Below are 22,189 nucleotides of genomic sequence, written 5' to 3' on the forward strand. Positions count from 1 at the left end.
TCGCTAGAAGGCAAGGGGTTAAGGTTAGGGGAAGGGTCAGCTAACATGCTAAGTAGTTGCAAAGTAGCTAAAAAAAGTAGCAAGTAGTTGCTAATTAGCTAAAATGCTAAAGTTGTCCTTGATGAGACTTAAACATGCAACCATCGCGTTGATAGACGTTTGAGTTATATTCCTACTCATCCACCCCGACCAACCACCCTCCTTTCATTTTTTTGCCTTAAGTAACCTGTCTTATGTTACCATACCAAACGGATTTACATTCCCTGGATTTACGTTTACTATGTTACGTGTAATCTATGAGACCTGGCAGAAAATCACTTGGAATAGGGTTTACAAAACATGGAACTTATCAGAAACAATCTTTCAAACTAAAAATATACACTTACTGTAGCAGGTTTGCTACAGATCCATAAGGCTATGTGTGCCTCTAGCCTACGAACTACACTTTCGCTAATTGCATCTTTAATTTAACCTTTTGTTTTTGAAATATACTTATTGCTGATATGAAAGATACTTATGTTTCCAAACCCAGAGGGATGCATGACAGCAAAGTCACTACACAACACAACACAATACAACACTAAACCATACATTAATTGCACTGTAATGGCGACAAACGGTGCCCACAAACTGTTAGGGCCAACATAAAGCCATCCCAACAGCAGTCCCAACATCTTACCACTGCTACACCTGGCTATCAGCGCAGCCTTGTCTGGCAGCGAAACAGTTCATTCAGCCTCATTTACTGCCTTTAAAAAAACATGGCTGACTTGCTTAATAAACCAATGTGGTTTCTAATGCCAATTGAGATGTGCAAACTATGGCATAAGGGGACGAAGTGGATAAGAGGCCATCAGTAATTTTGATTAAGACAATGAGCGAGTTTGGACGGACGTAATGTTATTCAATGTAAACTATTTGTTTAGCACTTTTGAATTGTACAGCGACCAAATTCAGAACATGGGCCATTTCTACAGTGTTCACCAAGTCCAAAACGTAGGATCTCGGCCTTCTGAGTTAACAGTTGTTTTGGGTGTGGCACAAATCATGCTTCATTGACAGCATGGCCAATGGGAATGTTTATCATTTTAAATTTGGAAAAGAGCCTCTTAATCCCAGATTTGGGACCACAGAGCCACTGTCACTGATTCCTTCAAAACCACTCGTTGAATTTGCGATTACCAACTTGTTGTGTAATGTTTATGTCCAATGGCCGATGAGCACCGACAAGTTTTTATCTATCATTTCTCTTAATTTCTCTTCATATGACAAGGATTAAAAAGGATTTGCCAGTAGATTGTCAATTTGATTCATGATGATGACTGCTAGCTAAGATTGGACTGATCATGTCAACATCATACTTTCACAATCAAAGCTACTGTACATATAACATGATTTGACATAATTTTATCTGTGACCAATGACCTTGAGCCTTCTTGGATTGGCCCTTCCATGACAGCAGCCTAAGGGCTAGAATTTTCAATGTCTCCTCTTACACTTGGCAGTGACATAAAGTCCCCATGAGTGACAGAACACTGAGCTAATTACAGCACAACGCTTTGTATTTTCTGCTCACTTGCCCCAACACCACAGAAAGCACCGAGCTAGGCTGAAACACCTGCATTTTGGAGCTGCCTTACTCAAGGAAACACAAAAGAGACCATGTTTGTATGCAGCTTTATTAACTCAATGATACAGTGCCTTGCGAGAGTATTCGGCCCCCTTGAACTTTGCAACCTTTTGCCACATTTCAGGCTTCAAACATAAAGATATAAAACTGTATTTTTTTGTGAAGAATTAACAACAAGTGGGACACAATCATGAAGTGGAACGACATTTATTGGATATTTCAAACTTTTTTAACAAATCAAAAACTGAAAAATTGGGCGTGCAAAATTATTCAGCCCCTTTACTTTCAGTGCAGCAAACTCTCTCCAGAAGTTCAGTGAGGATCTCTGAATGATCCAATGTTGACCTAAATGACTAATGATGATAAATACAATCCACCTGTGTGTAATCAAGTCTCCGTATAAATGCACCTGCACTGTGATAGTCTCAGAGGTCCGTCAAAAGCGCAGAGAGCATCATGAAGAACAAGGAACACACCAGGCAGGTCCGAGATACTGTTGTGAAGAAGTTTAAAGCCGGATTTGGATACAAAAAGATTTCCCAAGCTTTAAACATCCCAAGGAGCACTGTTCAAGCGATAATATTGACATGGAAGGAGTATCAGACCACTGCAAATCTACCAAGACCTGGCCGTCCTTCTAAACTTTCAGCTCATACAAGGAGAAGACTGATCAGAGATGCAGCCAAGAGGCCCATGATCACTCTGGATGAACTGCAGAGATCTACAGCTGAGGTGGGAGACTCTGTCCATAGGACAACAATCAGTCGTATATTGCACAAATCTGGCCTTTATGGAAGAGTGGCAAGAAGAAAGCCATTTCTTAAAGATATCCATAAAAAGCGTTGTTTAAACTTTGCCACAAGCCACCTGGGAGACACACCAAACATGTGGAAGAAGGTGCTCTGGTCAGATGAAACCAAAATTGAACTTTTTGGCAACAATGCAAAACGTTATGTTTGGCGTAAAAGCAACACAGCTCATCACCCTGAACACACCATGCCCACTGTCAAACATGGTGGTGGCAGCATCATGGTTTGGGCCTGCTTTTCTTCAGCAGGGACAGGGAAGATGGTTCAAATTGATGGGAAGATGGATGGAGCCAAATACAGGACCATTCTGGAAGAAAACCTGATGGAGTCTGCAAAAGACCTGAGACTGGGACGGAGATTTGTCTTCCAACAAGACAATGATCCAAAACATAAAGCAAAATCTACAATGGAATGGTTCAAAAATAAACATATCCAGGTGTTAGAATGGCCAAGTCAAAGTCCAGACCTGAATCCAATTGAGAATCTGTGGAAAGAACTGAAAACTGCTGTTCACAAATGCTCTCCATCCAACCTCACTGAGCTCGAGCTGTTTTGCAAGGAGGAATGGGAAAAATGTCAGTCTCTCGATGTGCAAAACTGATAGAGACATACCCCAAGCGACTTACAGCTGTAAATGCAGCAAAAGGTGGCGCTACAAAGTATTAACTTAAGGGGGCTGAATAATTTTGCACGCCCAATGTTTCAGTTTTTGATTTGTTAAAAAAGTTTGAAATATCCAATAAATGTCGTTCCACTTCATGATTGTGTCCCACTTGTTGTTGATTCTTCACAAAAAAATACAGTTTTATATCTTTATGTTTGAAGCCTGAAATGTGGCAAAAGGTCGCAAAGTTAAAGGGGGCCGAATACTTTCGCAAGGCACTGTATATATTATTTTACATTGTTTGCAAACTGATATGTGGCAAGTATTAATGCCAAAATAACATGCAAAACAGGCTCTGCCCCACCTGCTTGAATGAAGGGTCGTCACTGGCTCTTCAGAAAACTCCCCCGACCAGAAGATACTGTATTTTCATGAATAGACGCTACAGGTAGTGGGCTAGTGATGTCCAGCAGGATGCTTTGATACATCTCACATCATCCCAATTATTATAGTACAATATCATAGTCTCGTTGTGGAGCGCATTTTTGTGTTCATTGTTTGAAACCATGGGACATTTATATGACTAAAAGGACAGTCTCACGATGCCGCTGCCTATATTGTAATGCAGCTCCTACAAACACATGTGAGCGAGCACACGTTAGTGGACAGATACGAGCGCACGCAAGTAGTGTAGTGGTGGAATAAGTACCCAATCGTCATACTTGAGTAAAAGTAAAGATACCTCAATAGAAAATGACTCAAGCAAAAGTGAAAGTCACCCAGTCATTTGTGTTTAGTGAGTCAGACCGGTCAGAGGCATTAGGGATGACCAGGGATGTTCTCGTGATTAAGTCTGTGAATTTGACAATTTTCCTGTTCTGCTAAGCATTCGAAATGTAATGAGTACTTTTGTGTGTTAATGTATGGCGTAAATAGTACATTTATTTTCTTTAGGAATGTAGTGAAGTAAAAGTTAACAAAAATATAAATAGTAAAGCTAAGTGTACATACCCCCCCAAAATACTTAAGTAAAAATACTTTAAAGTACTACTTAAGGACTTTACACCACTGACGTAGTGTCATGGGAATCGTTGTACCCGTACATGTATTTAACTCTCAAATGGAAATATACATTCCCATGTGCAAATGCACAGTACTGAATCATTATACTACGATGTATTGATTCAGTAGTCCTAAAATGGCTTAGATTTTCGTGACAGAACGTTAAAAACGAATTAAATGTTCCTAGCATGTTTCCACCGGAATTATTTAAGTGACGGACAGAGGCTTGCCTTTTTACAAAATGACAGCTGAGAAAGAAAACACGAGTTTGAATGTCACTACTGCAATTGTGACAGATAACGACGACAAACTACAGCAAATGAAAGGCAAGCGACTGCTTATTTAACAATTGTTTCACTGTTTGCACAGTTAATTCGGTTTTTGTATTGCTGTTGTTAGCTACATTAGCTTGACCCTGACAGACTCACTGCAAAGTATTGAATTATTGGCTAGCTAGTACAGTAGCTAGTATAGTTGATTACTCACCTGATCATTTTTTGAGACCCATAACCAACGTCCCATCGACCTTTTTCAGGTGCAGCTTTCCTGACGACTGTCGCATCTGCTGGGATGATAGCAGGATTCGGCTCCACGTTAGCCTTGGCCAAGAAAAAGAGTCCAGGCTGGTTTAGCAAGGTAGCTATGATTTGATATAGCTACAGCATTACATACAGGTTAAGTCACATTCATGTTAGTCTTGACCCATGACGAAGTGATATTATATAGGGCTGGGCTACATAATGACAATGTCTGAAATGTAAAGGCATTAATTGCATTCCTTGACCTCCATGTATGCAAGGCAAGCACAACTGTATCTTTACGGCACAGCACAATTGGTAGCAAGTGTGCTTACCCTGTAACTGCTGTTCTACAAAATTGCTACATTGGTGGGATAATGTTTACATTTTGGTAACTTAGTAGACACTCTTATCCAGAGTGACTTACAGGAGCAATCCGCGTTAAATGCCTTGCTCAAGGGCACATCAACAGATTTTTCACCTAGTCTGCTTGGGGATTCAAACAGTTACAGTATTTAGGACACCCAATAAGCTGTCCTAACCAGTTAAGTTACCAGCAGGTGTCTTGATAATAGAAAATTGCAGCGAGTCAGTGGTTTCTGTGACATGCAATTGCTTTTGAGTTAATAATGTTTTGATATTTTATTAATCCATAAATAATCTAGATTTACATGTAACAGTAGTATCTCTTGACAATTTCACAAGACATATTTTACCTGACATGCCTAAATACTTATAACTACTAGGCTAATAAATACATGATTTTCTTTGGATTATTTAATTACTTAGTTCATGTTATTTCAAATTATCCATTTGGAACGCCACATCACGTTGTTACAAATATCCCTCAATTGGGCATGCATATAAATTATGCAATTGAAGGCATCTATAGTGCTTATGTTAACTGTGATAGTGTTTGATGAAAATGATGGCCTGTCAACGTTGTATGCAACATTATCGGCAAGTGACTTGATGCCTACCGTGCCAAAGCAATTTAGTTGTTAAACGGGAGTGACGATGAGTGTGTTGATAACGGTAATATTGTGCAAATGACACTTTTAACAACCATAAACATGTGATTAAAAAAGGCTATGCATGGCAATAATTAAGATCCTGTCAGGCAAATGTTTTATAAAATGTTTTACCATTACAACATTTGATATATGCTCACATTCACTGTCGTGGTCTGAAGCATGCTGTATAGACCCCTTTCTGTGTTTGCAAAGATTTCCACACTAGGACGATGCACGCAAGTTGGTGGCAGAACAAGGGGGAGGGAGTTCTTACAGAACAGCAGCAAAGAAAAAGGCTCTATTTACATGTTGCTTATGAGTGCATTTCACACTACTTTTGGATTACAATTAGATTTTAAGGCTCGTATGAATGTCCTGCTTAGGGCTGTTGCTATGACCAAATTATCGCCACACCGGCGGTCACGAGTCATGAACGCAGTCAAATTCCACGTGACCGTTTAGTCACGGTAATTAGGCTTCTCCAAGCTGATGCTGCTGCTGATCATTAGTAGCCTACCAAGCTTGCTAACTGCCTGGTACTCAGCACTCTATTGTCCCTCTAATCACCTGACATCAATGCAAATGTAATTGAAAATCTAATCAAACTTCATGAGCTCATGTTGCGCAACATTTCTATAGGCTATGCAATTGTGCGAGAAAACAGAGTGATGGCCTCTACTAAAAATAGGGTCGTCCTATTAGCTTTCTATAGACTAGGCCTACTATATTTATTTATTTATCAAATTCCTAATATTAAGCACATTGTTTATCTTTACAACAGGAGTATAGCCAACCTGGCTGGCATGAAAATAACCCACAGGAAAAGAGTCCTCCATTCGCTATTTAAAAGCATAGATGACATGTCTTTTATTTCCCACTGCCCCTGTTTCGAGACGGGTGCATGATGATGGTCCACTCTAAATTGAGCATTACAGCCACAAAGGGGATGCCACCGTAAAATTCCAGGCATTATCACATGCTTGTCAAGTTGTGAATGAGAGACTATTGAAATATGTACAGCCTACTCAAAAAAAACAAAGCAGAGCTCATGCCTTTCAAGCAAGTTTTTTTCAAATCATCATTAGTCTCATCATTCAGCCTTACAATGTATTAAAAATCAAAACATATAGCCCAACGTTTGAAGAACAACTAAAGTTACATTAATAACTCAAAATTAAGCATATAGAAGTACCTATTTATTTGTTAACCGCTCATTAGAGTAGCCGCGTGTGCGCACTTCCTCAAATTGTTTGGAGAAAATATCCTTTCTATTTTATTCAGCTTTGTTCAATTTTATTCTTTATACTTTAAAATAATGCCACGGAATTCTAAGCCAATTTTGTCAGCTAAATTAACTTGTGTAGCCCACAGCCATTTGGCATAGCCACACCAGGACCTAACATAAGAACAACTCAAGAGTATGCTATTCTTCTGAAATAGACTACATTTTCTTCATATCATGCCTCTTTAAACGTGTCTAAAATAAATCATGGATTTATTGTGAAGGTTATATTACATGGATTTGTTAGACTTTTAAAAATGTAGATGTTCCAAAGGTCTGCATCAGTGGCTTGTGTCGAAGCCAGGAGATGCTAAATGTGTTTGTTAATTAACGGTCAATTACCGTGAGACCAACCGTTATTTGCCTGACAATCATTGGCTGACAAAGGTTTGTGACCGCCCTAGTCCTGCTTAATATAATGTTTGTGTCATCACCGCAAATCAACTGCATTATACTTAAACACTTCAACCAGTAAAATCTCTTTGGCTAGCTTTTGATACAGCCTATATCAATGAGCGTTAGCATTCGAGCTAACAATTGCTACACCCAAAATAGTTATTTTGCAAAGATCAAACAAATATAATCTTAGCGACTATTAAAACAGAAATCTAAACATCATTGTAAGTGTATGAGAACTCCAACAATGTATTTTGTTGAAGTAAAGAGTTGTAAATCTATGTTGAATGGGTGCAGATGGAGATGGCTTTTTTACTACCAGCAAGAGTCGAGCGCGTCAGTGTGTTGTGTACTGGAAAGGGGTCTATAGAGTTCACAGCTGGCGATGCCTCATCGTGATTGGTTATTCCCCATAATTTGCAACATTCACAATGAGGCATTGCCATCTTTCCTTTGTGGTACCTCAAACTCTGATTACGTCTTTAAACAGGCTTTAACAGGATTCCTAGGAACTTTTCTGAGATGCTTTGTGAATACAGGCCCAGGGCTCTGGACAAAGTAGTGCACTATTTAGGGAATAGGGTGCCATTTGGGACGTCACAAGTTCTGAGCTGATATTAGTTATGAAGATATACTTGGCCCAGCAGCATAGTGGTGCCTTTGTTGGATTTTTAAGTCTATTTTTAAGCCCATAGGGCCATCTTTGTAAACATCAATCTCAGCCGAATATGCCTTGTAAAGTGGTCAAATTAGATTTAGTGCTTTGTGAGAGGTATGCGGTTGTGAGGTCACACTGGCTGGCTGGAGTGCTTCTTTCACAGAGAACAGAGATGGACTGTAGAGATTGTCCAGAACCTGACGAGATTGCTAGATAGTTAACATGTCACTGTTGTGTTAATGGAGGCACTGTAAAGAGCAGATTTCAAGGCTTGTTTGTCATGGAACCAGGGCTGTCTCTGGTATCTCATACATGAATCTGGCAACTCGCATATGTAGATTTCATGCTGTTATGACTTATTTTGAGGAGAGAGTTTGCAAATTAGTGACCAAACTCCATAAGACATGTTTGTAGCACACTCACAGGACCGCTCATACCCATCAGAGCAAAACAACTCGTAAAGAATCAGACGTAAAATAAGACCGTTGGTAACATTATATGCAACACTAGGGATAGGCAGCTGATGTTGATGGACACTGACTAGCCTACACCAAATCAAATCTCTTCAGGCAGCCTTTTAACCATCTAGGAAGAGCTACAGTGAGTCTGGCCAAACTCTAATAATAGCTAATCTAATGAGCAGGCCACATGCACAATAATTACATTAAGAGGTAATAATATTAGTGAACTGCGTCTGGTTTCTAAACCGCTTCTTCAGTCTTGGCTGCATCCCAAATGGTACACTTTTCCCTTCATAGTGCACTACTTTTGATCAGAGGCCTGGTTAAAAGTAGTGCACTATATAAGGAATAGGGTGCCATTTGCGACGTAACCTTGAAAGACAGCTCCTCTTCCAGGGTAGGTTTAGAGTTTCTCTTTCAGTTAGATCAATTCTGTTTGCAGGGTGGCTAACAGTTTTCACCTCCTTTAAGATGTTGTTTTCTGCTCACTTTGGGCCCATGTGTAGATCAACTCATGTACAGTGGGTATCATAAGTATTCACCCCCTTGATTTTTTTCCACATTTTGTTACAAAGTTGGATAAAACATTTTTTAAAATATTTTTTGATCTATACAAAATACTCTGTTGAAGTAGAATAAAAACGTGGATATCGTTTTTTAAATTAATGAAAATAAAATACTAATTAATATACCTTGATAAGCTAAGAATTCACCCCATGTTAGAAACACCTTTTGGCAGCGATTAGGGCTGTGAGTCTTTATAACGAGCTTTGAACAATTTAAAAAAAAATGTTCTTCAAGCTCTGTCATGGTGTTGGGTATCATGGCTAGACAGCAATTTAAGTCTTCCCATGCGGATTTAAAATCTCAGGAACATTCAGTCTTCTTGGTAAGCAACCAGTGTAGGTTATTGTCCTACTGAAAGGTGAAGTCCTCTCCCTGTGTCTGCTGTAAAGCAGTCTGAAGCTGGTTTCCCTCTTGGATTTTGCCTGTTCTTAAGCTCCATCCTGTTTATTTTTATCCTGAAAAACTCCCCAGTCTTTGACGATGTCAAGCATACCATGAGGCAGCCACCACCATGCTTGAAAATAAGGAGGCAGTTACTCAGGGATGGGATGTTTGCCCCAAGCACAAAGCTTTGCATTTAGGCCCAAAAGTTTATTCCTTTGCTTTAAAAAAAATTACTTTAGTGCCTTGTTCCATACAGGATACATGTTTTGGAATATTTGTATTCCGTATTCTTTTCACTCTGGCATTTAGGTTAATCATGTGGAGTAACTACAAGCAACAAAGCAATTCTCTACCCTCACCGGAATGCTTTCGCCCTCGGGACATAGACAGGAAAAAGGAAGAGTGCCAGCACGCTCTGTTTTTACAGTTTTTTTTTGAGAAGTGGTATGACTGAACAGAAAGGGCCCTCTCCTATAGGAGTTAACCTATTAGGTACATCTCATTAAACTAAGATTATGTGAGCTGAATTGGGCTTCCCCTCACTTTGTAATCACCCCTCCCCCCTCTCTCTTGGTGCATACTCCCTGTTTTGGCGTCTCTGAGGGTTGGGACTACCCAGGCTTCGAAGACCATGTTTTGCAGCCATATCCCCATAGTGATACATTGAAACAAGTAACTCCGGTTCTCTGAGTGAGATGTAGCACCGCATTCCCCTGGTTGCAAGAGCGTGAGAGAGGCTCCTTATAAGGAAGTGCCATTCTACCCATCTGTCTCCAACAGACGCTTTTGATAGGTCCTTCGAGTTGGTGATAAAGCTCACTCATTAGAGAACCGGGGTTACGAAAGTAACCTTAAGTTTGGAACCATGTGTAGAGCAACTCTTGTGTACCTCATGTGTGTATGTATGTGTTCTCTCAAGGGAACAATGGCCACTGCTGCAGTACCGGAGACTGGGGCGTCCCTGGCTCTCCGTGCCCTGGGGTGGGGCTCTCTCTGCGCCTGGTGTGGAATGGGCCTGCTCAGTGTCTCAGTCTGGAAAGCCATGGGGGTCCATAGTGTACGTATTTAACCATCATGGTCTTGCCCTTATCATTCCATCGGAAAAGCATGAAAGACTAACAACTCCTTTTAACTAACACTCAGTAAATGTAAACAAATAAAGTCCATGCATGTACTGCTCAAGAAACCTCCACTTCATCTTCACAGCTAACAGAGTTCAGGCAGAAGATGCAGTCTGTTTTCCCAGCTATTCCCAAAAATGAGGAAGGACCGGCCAACTCGGAGGAATGGGACTCCATCTTCAAGTCTAAAGAGGACAACGGATCTAGCTGACATTCTCCCTGTCTGGTTCAGGGCAGCCTTAATAAACCACTGATTTAAACAATTACTGTGGCATGGGCTGAGAAGGAAAGGAACTTGGCATCCACTAGCTGTACTTGCAGGTTACTGGGCTCATTCACCGATGCTCATCTGAAGTCCATGCAGAGTACTCCTTGTGTGGAAGAGAAATCATAAACTAAACTAATGGATTGAGGCTTCATGGTTAATCTTAATTTCTGATCTGAGGCTTAATATTTAAAAGCACAGGACTGTCTTGTACTAGTATAGGAGTTAGGCTTAGTGCCAGTCTGTGTGCTCTTGCCAACTCCATTGCTCGTTGTCAAGCCAATGAGTGACAACTTAACATGATAGCACAAACAGACTAGCACAGTATTCCTAGGCAGCAACTGCTTTCTAATATTGTAATCTCTGGCTGTTTGGATTTCTTCATAGGCCATCATGATATAATTGACACTTCTATTTTTGTTCTATGAAACTAAAAAAGCTAAATGTGTTTACAGTGAAGGCTGGCCAGCTGAATGTGAGGCACCTGTCTGGTTTCACTTAAAACAGACCCATCATCCAATGTAACACCTATTTAAGTGTTTGCCGTCAGCTATTCCCATGAAAGACAAGTATCAAAGCGAGAACAGACCTGAACTATTTTAAACTGTCCTGGCTAGCCGTAGAAATACGTGTGCGTCATCCTAAATGTGCTTGTGACTGCCGCCCCCGATGTTGTCATGCAAACATTTGATGCCACAGCTGTGACGTGGAGCACAGCTGAACTGACACTTCTCTGTATGTGATCTGTCGTGCATATGATCAATAAACCTCTGTACTTATCTACAGTCTGATAGGTTGCAGTTAATTAGCAGACGCTTTTATCCAAAGCGACTTAGTCATGAATGCATGCATTTTTTTTTTTACATGGTTGGTTGTGATACTTTGTAGAGGAGATTCTTGGACAATGGAAGTGAATAAAAACGTTTGGCCATATTCATTCTGCCACGATTCTCCAGTTTACAATCGCTGGACAAAAGAGTCAAACACCCTTCACAGTGCTCAACCAGATTTCATGTACATTTATTCTTAACATGTGGAACATATAGTATAAACATTTTACTGAAAACAATGTTCATCAAATGTTAACTGTCAATCGGACATGATTTTTTTTAAACAATTCAATTTCGGAATACAGTTCTGCCCATTGTGATCTATTAGTTAGCTGACTGTACAATCTAAATGTGTCAAAACTAGACTGAAATCATCCCTATATGTCAAGAGACCTGTGTCAGTCAACATTCTTTTAAATACATAAAATGACTGACCTCCAGTTGAAGAGTCACCAAATATCCATTATTCAAATACAAAGTAATCATAACATCCATTATAATGATCAACTACCATCACTTCTCTATACCACATCTCTCAGAGAAGATACCAAATAGGGCTGTCTGAATATACAACTTCTATATACAAATGGGCTTTTATATATATATAAAGAAAAAATAAGACTGAGGGAAGTACTGCACGTGGGTTTGAGAGTTTACCTGTCTGTTGCTATGGTTACTCATGTCTCCCTCATACTGGTATTGTAATATTATTATGCAATGCTTATTTCATAATCTCTCCCAAACAAGCCAACTAAGGCCTAATTACAATCTGATCAAGCGTTAACCAGCGATAGCAGACACCCATATAGCTCATGTTTTAGCGGTGCCGGAGGTGGAACTGTGTCGGTGCTGTCAAATTGGTGAGCAGCTGCTCTTGTGGTTATTGTCATGAAGCCACACCCATCGAATTGAAAATCATTCAAATGAAATGAGGAATTTTCTCTCACATTCCAGTGTTCAAACTTGTAAACAAGGCTGCGTGGGATTTTTCTTAATGCGACTCCATGCAGCCAATGGCAATGTTCACTTTAGGTATAATGCCAGGAGCCGCTTGTAGATTTTTATTTTACCAGGTAAGTAGACTGAGAACAATTTCTAATTTACAGCAACGAGCTGGGGAATAGTTACAGGTGAGAGGGGGATGAGCCAATTGGAAGCTGGGGATGATTTGAGGGCCAGATTGGGAATTTAGCCAGGACACCAGCGTTAACACCCCTACTCTTACGATAAGTACTTGGGGATCTTTAGTGACCACAGAACCCCTTTAACATCACACTCTACACAGGGCAATGTCGATTATGGCAGCCCCCCGCACCTCTCTTGATTCAGAGGGGTTGGGTTAAATGCGGAAGACACATTTCAGTTGTACAACTGACTAGGTATCCCCCTTTCCAATCACTGGCATTGGGAAATTGTTTTTTAGACCAGAGGAAAGGGTGCCTCCTACTGGCCCTCCAGCAGCATCTTGTCTCCCATCCAGGGACCAACCCTGCTTAGCTTCAGAGGCAAGCCAGCAGTGGGATGCAGGGTGGAATCCTGCTGATTTGACAGCTCTAACGCAGTTCCACCATCAAAATATCAGCTATGCGGATGTCGGCTAAAGTGGTTCTGATTGAGTCAGGCCCTTAATCCTTTTGCACAATATACTTTCTCCCCCCCAGAACAGGATACATGATGATCTGTATATTCAGAGTTGAGTCAGTGTTTTTTTCCTTTACATTAATACATAAGAGGTCTATCTACAACATGATTCACAATTTAAATAAGTCTGCTTCTTCCTGCAGAAAACCACCATCAGAAAGATCCCACACAGACAAACAGCCACGGATAATTACCAAACATTTTTTTAAGAGCAAGAGACCCCAAAACTAAAGTACGTTCTCTATCATCGGGTGCCAACTTTGGTTAAAACAAAAAGAACCGACAAATAAAAATAATAGATAAAAATGTAAAATACAAAGTATTAAATATTTGTATTAAAATGATTTAAAAATCCCAAATGAAGGTTGCGAATGGGGCATAGGAGCTATATATATTCTATATATTTATTTGTATGTAAAAACATTTTTGTTTTATTTAAATAAAAATATTATACCGCGCACACCCATGTTCATGTTCACTGTAGCTTGGCTGTCAGACCAAGCACCCCCCCTCCCTCTGTGTCTTTGCCTGTGGCTGTCACGAGGAGCGTCCAATCTTAAACAGTACTTCACACATGATGGCCGCCACGGCAGAGCTCAGCACAGAGGACAGAGAGCTATCCAGTAGCCTGCTCTCGTAGAGAACAAACTCTGGCCGGTTCTCCTTCACCTTGGCCATGGCCAGCAGAGCCTTGGCGGCCCTGCACATCATGTTAACGCTGGGGGGTTCGGGGTGGGGGACTGGTGCTGGGTGTAGCAGGCTGTGGGGTCCCTGCTGGTGCTGGGCCATGGCCACGCAGTCCTCCAGGAAGCCGATGAGTGTTCCCACGCTGCCCTTCTGCAGAGCGATGGCACGCGCCGCCGTCGGGTCCCCCTGCGCCAGGTTAGAGAGCACAGCCACCGCCATCTCCCGGCACACCTGGGACTTCCGCTCACCCACGTGGCGCACCAGGGTGGCGTAGAGCTTCTCCTGGCGGCTGAACGGCGGCGTGGCCAGCAGGAGGTCCACGTTGTTGTCCTGGATGCTCAGCTTGCACAGGCACTCCAGCACCAATCTCTGGGGGGTGAGGGAGGAGGAGCAGCCCGCCGTGGTGAAGGGGTCCTGGGCCTCGGCAGAGGGACACACCATCCAGTGGAGCAGCCCGTCCAGGATGGGCAGACAGATGCTCTCTGGGTAGAGGGACAGGTCTAGTTGACCTGAGATGTTAGCCAGGGTGACCAGAGTGTTCTCCCTGAGGGCTGACAAACAGTCCCACCACCACTCGTCCTTGCTGCAGGCCCGGCCCTGCTCCTCCTCTCTCTGGTAGCTGGGGGGCGTCCTCCTCCTCTGGGGGTGCAGGTGATGCAGAAGGACCAGCCGCCCCAGGATCAGCACCAGGCCTGGGTGGCGGGACATGTCGTTGTCGTTCCCTGGGATGAAGGAGAGGCCGCGGACGATGTTGGAGACGCAGACACAGCGGCGGGCCAGGGCGTCCTGCCAGGGTTCGGCCGTGGAGAGGGGCGCCTCGTCCCAGCAGCGAGGCTCGTCCTCCAGCAGGGTCAAGATAGGGCTTTGGGTCTGCGCCCCTTCTCCAAAGGAGAACGTCCCAGTAAGATCGTTCCTCTCTGACAGAGACTGAGAGCCTGGTCGGGCACTCAGCATATCGTCCACGGTGGCTGTCTCAGTCATGGTCTTCTCTACAACGGCCCCTTCTTCCACCTTCCTCTCCTCTGTATGCTTGCTGTCTGTCTCTTCGCTGCGTTTCTCGAAGTGGGTCTGGATGTGGGCCGTGGAGTCCCCCCCTCCAGCCTTCCAGTGCAGCAGGCCGGAGCTGAAGCCCCTGGGCAGGCTGAGTCCCTGGCGCTCCTCCACCTGGTCCTCCTCCGCACTCTTCTCCTCCACCTTGATAGGCAGCTTGTCGTACTTACTGGCCTGTTTGGGCCTCGGCTCTGGGGGCCCCTCGGGCTGGGGAGGCTCAGACTGATCCGTGCTTGCCCCCACCTCAGATTCTTCCCCTTCTACCTTCTCCTCTTTCACAGTCACCTCGACAGGCTCCTCCGTCTTTTCGTCTGGGACCGCCTCCTCTGTGCTGCCGTTGGCTGTGGGCTTCTCTATCTCCGCCTCTTCTGGCCTGTTATCCCTCTGCTCTTTGCGTAATTGGCTGCCGAGCTCTGGAACGGTAGGCTCTTCCTCCTGGTCTGCGATTGGTCCTAGCAGCGTTCTCTGTCCCTCTGTGCCCACCTCATACTCATCCAGGATCCCAAAGATGGAGATCAGGCACCGGCGGAAGTACTCCACGATCAGCTCCAGGAAGCCAGGCAACTGGGATAACACAGGGAACAACATATTAGTTGGGTGCATTCTGAAATGATTGTGTGAAAGACCATAGACAATAGCTTAATCATTTGTCCTTCATCCAGTCATGGTCAAATCAAATTATATTTGTCACATACGCTGAATATAACTAAGTGTAGACCTCACCGTGAAATGCTTACTTCCAAGCCCTTAACCAACAGTGCAGTTCAAGAAATGGAGTTAAGAAAATATTTGCTAAATAAACTGAAGTAAAAAGTAAAATAAAAAGTAATACAAAATAGCAATAACGAGGCGTTATACAGGGGGTACCTGGAACCGAGTCAATGTGCGGGGGGTGCAGGTTGTCAAATATCCACACCACTTAGAATGAAGCCATGGTGTGGGCCTGTATTCGACATGGTATAGTATAGATATCGGAGGGAATATCATTGGTTTAGTCCCGTCTCGTGGATAATGGATATCATTGGTTTAGTCCCGTCTCGTGGATAATGGATATCATTGGTTTAGTCCCGTCTCGTGGATAATGGATATGGTTTGTGTAGCACCGTCTCACCTGTGCGAGGGTGAAGGAGGACACGGTGTTGTCGTCATACAGCAGGATGTTGATGGTGTCCAGGGCCCACGTGCTCTCCGCCAGCAGACCTGACTTAAGGGACATCATCACGCGCCACGCCTCCGGAGTTCCTGTGGGTAAGAGGTCAAAGTACAGAGGTCGGAGGGGAGCGACCTATATTAGAGCTGGGACTATAAAATAAACATAAATCAACACCGACCATACCGATCACTTATCACAGGCATTTTGCTGATATCGTTCATTATGATAAGTAGCCTATACTAGAGAAATGTCAAGTATAAATGAATTAAGTTTGCTAATATGGGTGATAGTTAATGAGACAATTGACGGCTTACAACAGTCAAACTAGTCGTAGTATTTTAGATGAAAAAAAAAAACATGGTGCAGATTGTTATAAATATATAGTTCTATTAATCGTTATTGAATCAATTTAGGCAATTTATCACGATATGGATGTTTGTCCATATCGCCCAGCTTTGCTCTACATAGTGCAATACTTTTGACCAGGGCCCATAAAGCTGTGGTGAAAAGTAGAGCATCATAAAGGGAATAAGGTGCTATTTGGGAAGCAGCCATTATGAATTTAGTTAGTATGCTTCATTCTCCTACCGGTCTCCTTGGAGGTAAGTCTGCGTCGGGCCTTGAGTTTGGGCAGGGTGGCCTCCACTGACCCCACGGGGAAGCTGATATCTCTGTGGAGAGGTAGAATGCCCTGCCCTGACATCCCTCCGCCGAGTGAGCCCGGCATGGATCCGGGCATCCCTGCCTTCTTCAGAGATGCCATGTAGGGGCCCCCATTGTTGGGGGACAGGGGTCCGGATCCCCCCATGGGCCGGGGGAAGGGCGAGGGGCTGGGAGCTCTAGAGATGTGGTTGGCCATGGCGGGGTTGGATTGGTAGGAGGAGGTGGGCTGTCTGGATGCCATTGGGGGCATGGAGGAGGCAGAGGAGGAGTGGGGTGGATACGGGGGCTGGTGCTGGCCTGGAGGTCCGGGAGGCCACTGCCCATCTGGGGAGTTCCTTCCCTCTGGGTCATCCCCCGGGCCCCGTCCCAAACCAGGGTAAGGGGGCCCCTGGCCCAGTTGGCCACGGTAAGGCCCGGGGTAGCCCATGTCTGTCCTGGGGTGCCACATGTTAAGCTGTGGGCCCTCTGCAGAGGCTCCGGAAGAAGCAGGGGGCCCACCACTCATCATGGCGTGTTGCTGTGGCCCCTGGGTGGCCCCCATGCGGTCTCGGCTGTAGGGGTAAGGGTACTGGCCCTGCATGGGCCTGCGCTCTGGCCCCATGTAATTCCCTCCGTACTGGCTGTACATGCCTGGCTGCTGTCCTCCATACTGCTGCATGCCGTAGGCCTCACCCTCATGGCGCTTAGCAGGGGGACCGTACATAACCTCTGGTCCTACTGGCCTCTTATAGCCCTGAGAGGGAACACAGAACATTACACGTTAGATACGGTAGTCAGTGCATTGCAAAAATGATAGCTTCTCATTTGCAGCCGTACCTCACTCAAACATACACAGACATTACAGTTCAAACAATTTGGGGTCACTTAGAAATGTCCTTGTTTTTGAAAAAAAAAAAATATATATATGCTATCCATTAATATAACATCAAATTGATCAGAAATACAGTGTAGACATTGTTAATGTTGTAAATTAATATTGTAGCATGGAAACTGGCCAGCATTCCAGAGTCACCTCTTCGCTGTTGACATTGAGACTGGTGTTTTGCGGGTACTATTTAATTAAGCTGCCAGTTGAGGACTTGTGAGGCGTTTGTTTCTCAAACTAGATACTCTAATGTACTTTTCCTCTTGCTCAGTTGTGCCCCGGGGCCTCCCACTCCTTTTTCTATTCTGGTTAGAGCCAGTTTGCACTGTTCTGTGAAGTGAGTAGTACACAGCGGTGTACGAGATCTTCAGTTTCTTGGCAATTTCTCACATGGAATAGCATTCATTTCTCAAAACAAGAATAGTCTGACGAGTTTCAGAAGAACGTTTTTGTTTCTGGACATTTTGAGCCTGTAATTGAACCCACAAATGCTGATGCTCAACTAGTCTAAAAAAGGCCAGTTTTATTGCTTTTTTAATCAGCAGTTTTCAGCTGTGCTAACATAATTACAAAAGGTTTTCTAATCATCAATTCGACTTTTAAAATGATAAACTTGGATTAGCTAACACAACGTGACATTGGAACACAGGAGTGATGGTTGCTGATAATGGGCCTCTGTACGCCTATGTAGATATTCCATTTCCAGCTCCAATAGTCATTTACAACATTAATGTCTACACTGTATTTCTGGTCAATTTGAGGTTATTTTAAAGGACATTTCTAAGTGACCCCAAACCTTTGAACGGTAGTGTATATATAAATTCACAGCAGAGAGAAATCGGGAGAAAATAGACTTCTTGGATCTTACAATTCACAAAAATAAAGACTACAGGTTGGAGTATACCATCTTCCACAGAGTAGGAATACACTTTTACCCCCAGACAGTAACCACCCGGTCTACGCGGAACATACCGGCAAAGCTAACGATTATGCGATTCCGTTATGCACAGCATGCAGCTACCCAAGAAGCGTGTCACTTGGCTCCCGAGCTCGCCCAATGGCAATTACAAGTGTGGCCACTGTGTACAATGTGACAGTACGAGCAATACTATATTTTTAAAATTTTTATTGTAGCACCACAAATATCATATACATGCTCAAATGCGTCAGCGGGGCTGCTTATATCGGTCAAACTAAACAAGCATAGCAACTTTGCGTCGTAGAACACAAGGCTGCTATTTGCAATAAAAACATGGACTGTGCCATTGCGCAACACTGCATGGAAGCCAACCATGGCTCATCTTCCTCCCTACACTTTATAGCTATAGAACACATACTTTTCACTCATAGGTGGGGATATCGCATGTAAACAGAGGCTGTAATGTAACAAAATGTGAAAAAAGAGAAGGGGTCTGAATACTTTCCGAATATACTGTATTCACACACACAGATACACCCCTTCAATTTAGTGGATTTGGCTATTTCAGCCACAGCCATTGCTGACAGGTGTAGAAAATCGAGTACACAGCCATGCAATCTCCATAGACAAACATTGACAGTAGAATAGACTTACTAAAGAGCTCAGTGACTTTCAATGTGGCACTGTCATAGGATGCCATCTTTCCAACAAGTCAGTCCGTCAAATTTCTGCCCTGATAGGGCTGCTATTGTGAAGTCGAAACATCTAGAGCAACCACGGCTCAGTCGGGAAGTTGTGGGCCACACAAGCTCACAGAATGGGACCGGAGGGTGCTGAAGCACATCTGTCTTCGGTTGTAACACTCACTACAGAGTTCCAAACTGCCTCTGGAAGCAATGTCAACGCAATAACTTTTACCTCTGGAGCTTCATGAAATGGATTTCGATGGCCGAGCAGCCGCACGCACACACAAGCCTAAGATCACTAGCAACAAGACACGTCAGGGGTGAAATATTTCATTTCTTCCCGGTACGGGACGTCTTTGTGTGCACTTGCGTTCCCCAAAAACATTTATGGGCATATTTAACAGGCCTGGCCCTGGACGTTCTGCCGCCCTAGGCGAGACAAAAAAAACTCCTATCCCCGTTAAACTAGAATGGTGTGCAGCAGGGGTCGGCAATAGGTTTGGCCTTGTGGCAATTTTTTTCTCAGCTAATAGTTGGCAGAACATGACGCTATTCCCTATTCAAAGGCAAATGCATCTGGTTAGTAGGTTATAGAAGTCAGTTCAATGTCAATAACATATCCTAATATATTCAATCTGATTACACTGATAAAATCAGCAATGTCTCTATTCAATTTTTTTTTTTTTAAAGTAAGCTTCCTGGCTATTCATCTGTTGCTGGACCCAACAACTGAAGCGCTTTCCTGAAACCTGCCTGGGTTTAAACATCTGTTTTCAGAAAGTGAAAAGCGCAATTTTTTTTGGTCTCCTACAATAATTGAAGAATGTCAGCTTCAGAATGTCAGAGACTAATCAATATACTGTATCTCCGCACGCGTCAGAGTCCCGTCTTTTGTTTGTTTTTAAATCATGCTGTACTAGACAGTTTTCTTGACATTTAGTTGTAATTATTCTGATAGGGCTCATGTTTTACCGGTACGGACCTTACTTTTCCCCCTGCATGATGTGCTGACCATTTCTTAGTAGACTGCTAATCGAGTTGAGTTTAAACTTCACTTTGCATTGAAATGGCTAAGTTAGTCTATTTTCCCAGGTCACTTCCAATAGATTCAGTAGCTTAAGCACAATGCCCTCTAGGAACGGGAGGCTGGGACTGACCTGTTGCTGTGGATACATTCCAGGCTGGTGAGAACCGTAGGGCATGGGGCCGTGAGGGTATTGCTGCTGCCCGTAACTCTCATGTCCATGTGGTCTGTGGCGGAGGAGGATGACACCAGTTAGAACACAGATAGATGGGGACAAGGGCGTGTTTCTGCGCAATGCTAAACTGATGATCACCATTAGCCTAGACGGACGTCTTACCTCTGCTGAGGGTATCTGTTGGCAGAGTACATGCTGGGGTCACCGCTGGAAGGTCCCATATTGTTCTGACCCCCAGGGGGAGCCATACCCCCCTCTGGACCCATCACATGGTCTGGTCTGGAAGGTAGGAGGAAACAATTATTTTGGGCATTTATAGAACTCTCTGATCAATGTCTCTGACTGAAACGTCGTGCCATGTTAATGACTCGTGATTTACAATTAATAATATATTTTTTATAAGAGAGTGCCGTGCCTCAACTTTTGATCCAGCATTCGATTTGAAGGTGGCACCTCTACTCCAGTTGTTTGAGCACGAAACAACCCTTTTCCTACAGGTATAACACCCAGCGACGCATCTACTATGGTTAGCAGAATACACACCTTCTGTCATAGCCAGGCCCGTAGGGGTACTGTGGCCGCGGGCCGGGGCCCATGCCCATCCCTGGCATGGCTCCTGAGGGAGAAGCACGGGGGTACATATCCTGCACGGCACCGCTGGGCATCTGACCTGGTCCATAGGACTCACTTCCCCCTGGCCCTGTGGAGGGAGAATAGACATGGTATTGTATATACTGTATGTAGAGTACGTGTCAACACTAAGTCAGCACCCTTTCACCAGGTCAAATTCCTTGGTACGTGTAAATGCACTTTGCAAATACAGGCGATTCAGATGTCATCAGCAATCATAATCATATCAAGCATTATCCAAGGCAAGGGTGTGTAGTACATCAGTTGACCACTGGGTGGCAACATAGTCTAAGGAAACAATCATCCCTACAGAGCGTTTTTTTTACATCGGCTCTGATGGCCTAACCAAAAACAAGGACGAAAAAGACATTTAAAAAGTACCAGACCATATCCTATTCAGACAATAGGTGTATTATGTAGATTTTCATCTAATTCACAGTGCACACAAGCAATGGGGATAATACCAGTGTATGTATGAGTGCACTGTGTTATGTTACGTGTTTTAAGATCGCCTGGTCCACTCACCTTTCTGGGGCCCTCCATAGAGGTCCTTGTTGGCGTCGTACTGCATCCTCACGGAGGGGTCTGAACTACCGCCACTCTGCTGGTAGGGAGCGCCAGAGGGCATAGGCCCTCGCTTGTGGAAGGCAGGGTCACTGATCTCTGAGAAGGGATCCTGGACACGGATTCCACCACTGTTCCTGAGGCAGACACATACAGGAGGGGTGAGGACAAGAAAGGATGATACAAAGGGTATCCATGTGTGTATACAGTAAGACTAAGTCACACACACAAACATACACAGAAACACGGACATCCCTACAACACACTGAGTGGCCCCCGGGCCCTGGCCTCTACCTGTTTCCTGGCTGTGGGGTCATGTGTCCGTGGGGTGTGGTGGCTGGGGTGGGGCGCTTCATACCCTCTGGCATCTCACTCATGGAGCTGCTGCCTGTAGACTGGGGGGTATGGGGTCCCTGTAGGGAGCCGGAGTTGGCTGGGGGGAAAATGAGCAACGGCAGTCAAAATTGTAAAACTAAATAAACAGAGTTCTGGTAAATGTAACAGCCAACTAATGGAGTAAGATACTGAACAC

The 22,189-nt window shown here is 43.8% G+C and overlaps 2 protein-coding genes across 12 annotated transcripts in view; one reads left to right on the forward strand and one right to left on the reverse strand.

The window, feature by feature from the left end:
• Nucleotides 1–4,096: 4,096 nt before the first annotated feature.
• Nucleotides 4,097–11,558, forward strand: tmem242 (transmembrane protein 242). Its single transcript, XM_021600152.2, has 4 exons — nt 4,097–4,431; nt 4,641–4,741; nt 10,304–10,441; nt 10,591–11,558. The coding sequence occupies exons 1-4, from the start codon at nt 4,347–4,349 to the stop codon at nt 10,714–10,716; spliced, it is 450 nt and encodes a 149-aa protein (XP_021455827.2). The 5' UTR covers nt 4,097–4,346; the 3' UTR covers nt 10,717–11,558.
• Nucleotides 11,559–11,774: 216 nt separating this feature from the next.
• arid1b (AT rich interactive domain 1B (SWI1-like)) overlaps nt 11,775–22,189 on the reverse strand; it is a 110,672-nt gene continuing 100,257 nt past the window's right edge. For all 11 annotated transcript variants that reach the window (XM_036975621.1, XM_036975620.1, XM_036975622.1 and 8 more), the window contains 8 exons: nt 21,952–22,090; nt 21,619–21,794; nt 21,007–21,163; nt 20,626–20,742; nt 20,422–20,515; nt 16,720–17,527; nt 16,090–16,220; nt 11,775–15,542 (listed from right to left, as the gene is read on the reverse strand). In XM_036975621.1, the coding sequence (XP_036831516.1) occupies nt 13,779–15,542; nt 16,090–16,220; nt 16,720–17,527; nt 20,422–20,515; nt 20,626–20,742; nt 21,007–21,163; nt 21,619–21,794; nt 21,952–22,090 (3,386 nt within the window). In that variant the 3' untranslated portion in view covers nt 11,775–13,778. The remainder of the gene's footprint in view (nt 15,543–16,089; nt 16,221–16,719; nt 17,528–20,421; nt 20,516–20,625; nt 20,743–21,006; nt 21,164–21,618; nt 21,795–21,951; nt 22,091–22,189) is intronic.

This window comes from Oncorhynchus mykiss, chromosome 4 (genome assembly GCF_013265735.2).
Source record: "Oncorhynchus mykiss isolate Arlee chromosome 4, USDA_OmykA_1.1, whole genome shotgun sequence".
Classification (NCBI taxonomy): Eukaryota; Metazoa; Chordata; class Actinopteri; order Salmoniformes; family Salmonidae; genus Oncorhynchus; species Oncorhynchus mykiss.

Excerpts from the sequence above, each read along its gene's own strand:
- tmem242 (XM_021600152.2), top strand. The coding sequence starts at position 4,347 with ATGACAGCTGAGAAAGAAAACACGAGTTTGAATGTCACTACTGCAATT. Across the intron at positions 4,742-10,303 it reads GTCCAGGCTGGTTTAGCAAG|GGAACAATGGCCACTGCTGC; the intron begins GTAGCTATGATT and ends TGTTCTCTCAAG. Across the intron at positions 10,442-10,590 it reads AAGCCATGGGGGTCCATAGT|CTAACAGAGTTCAGGCAGAA; the intron begins GTACGTATTTAA and ends TCATCTTCACAG.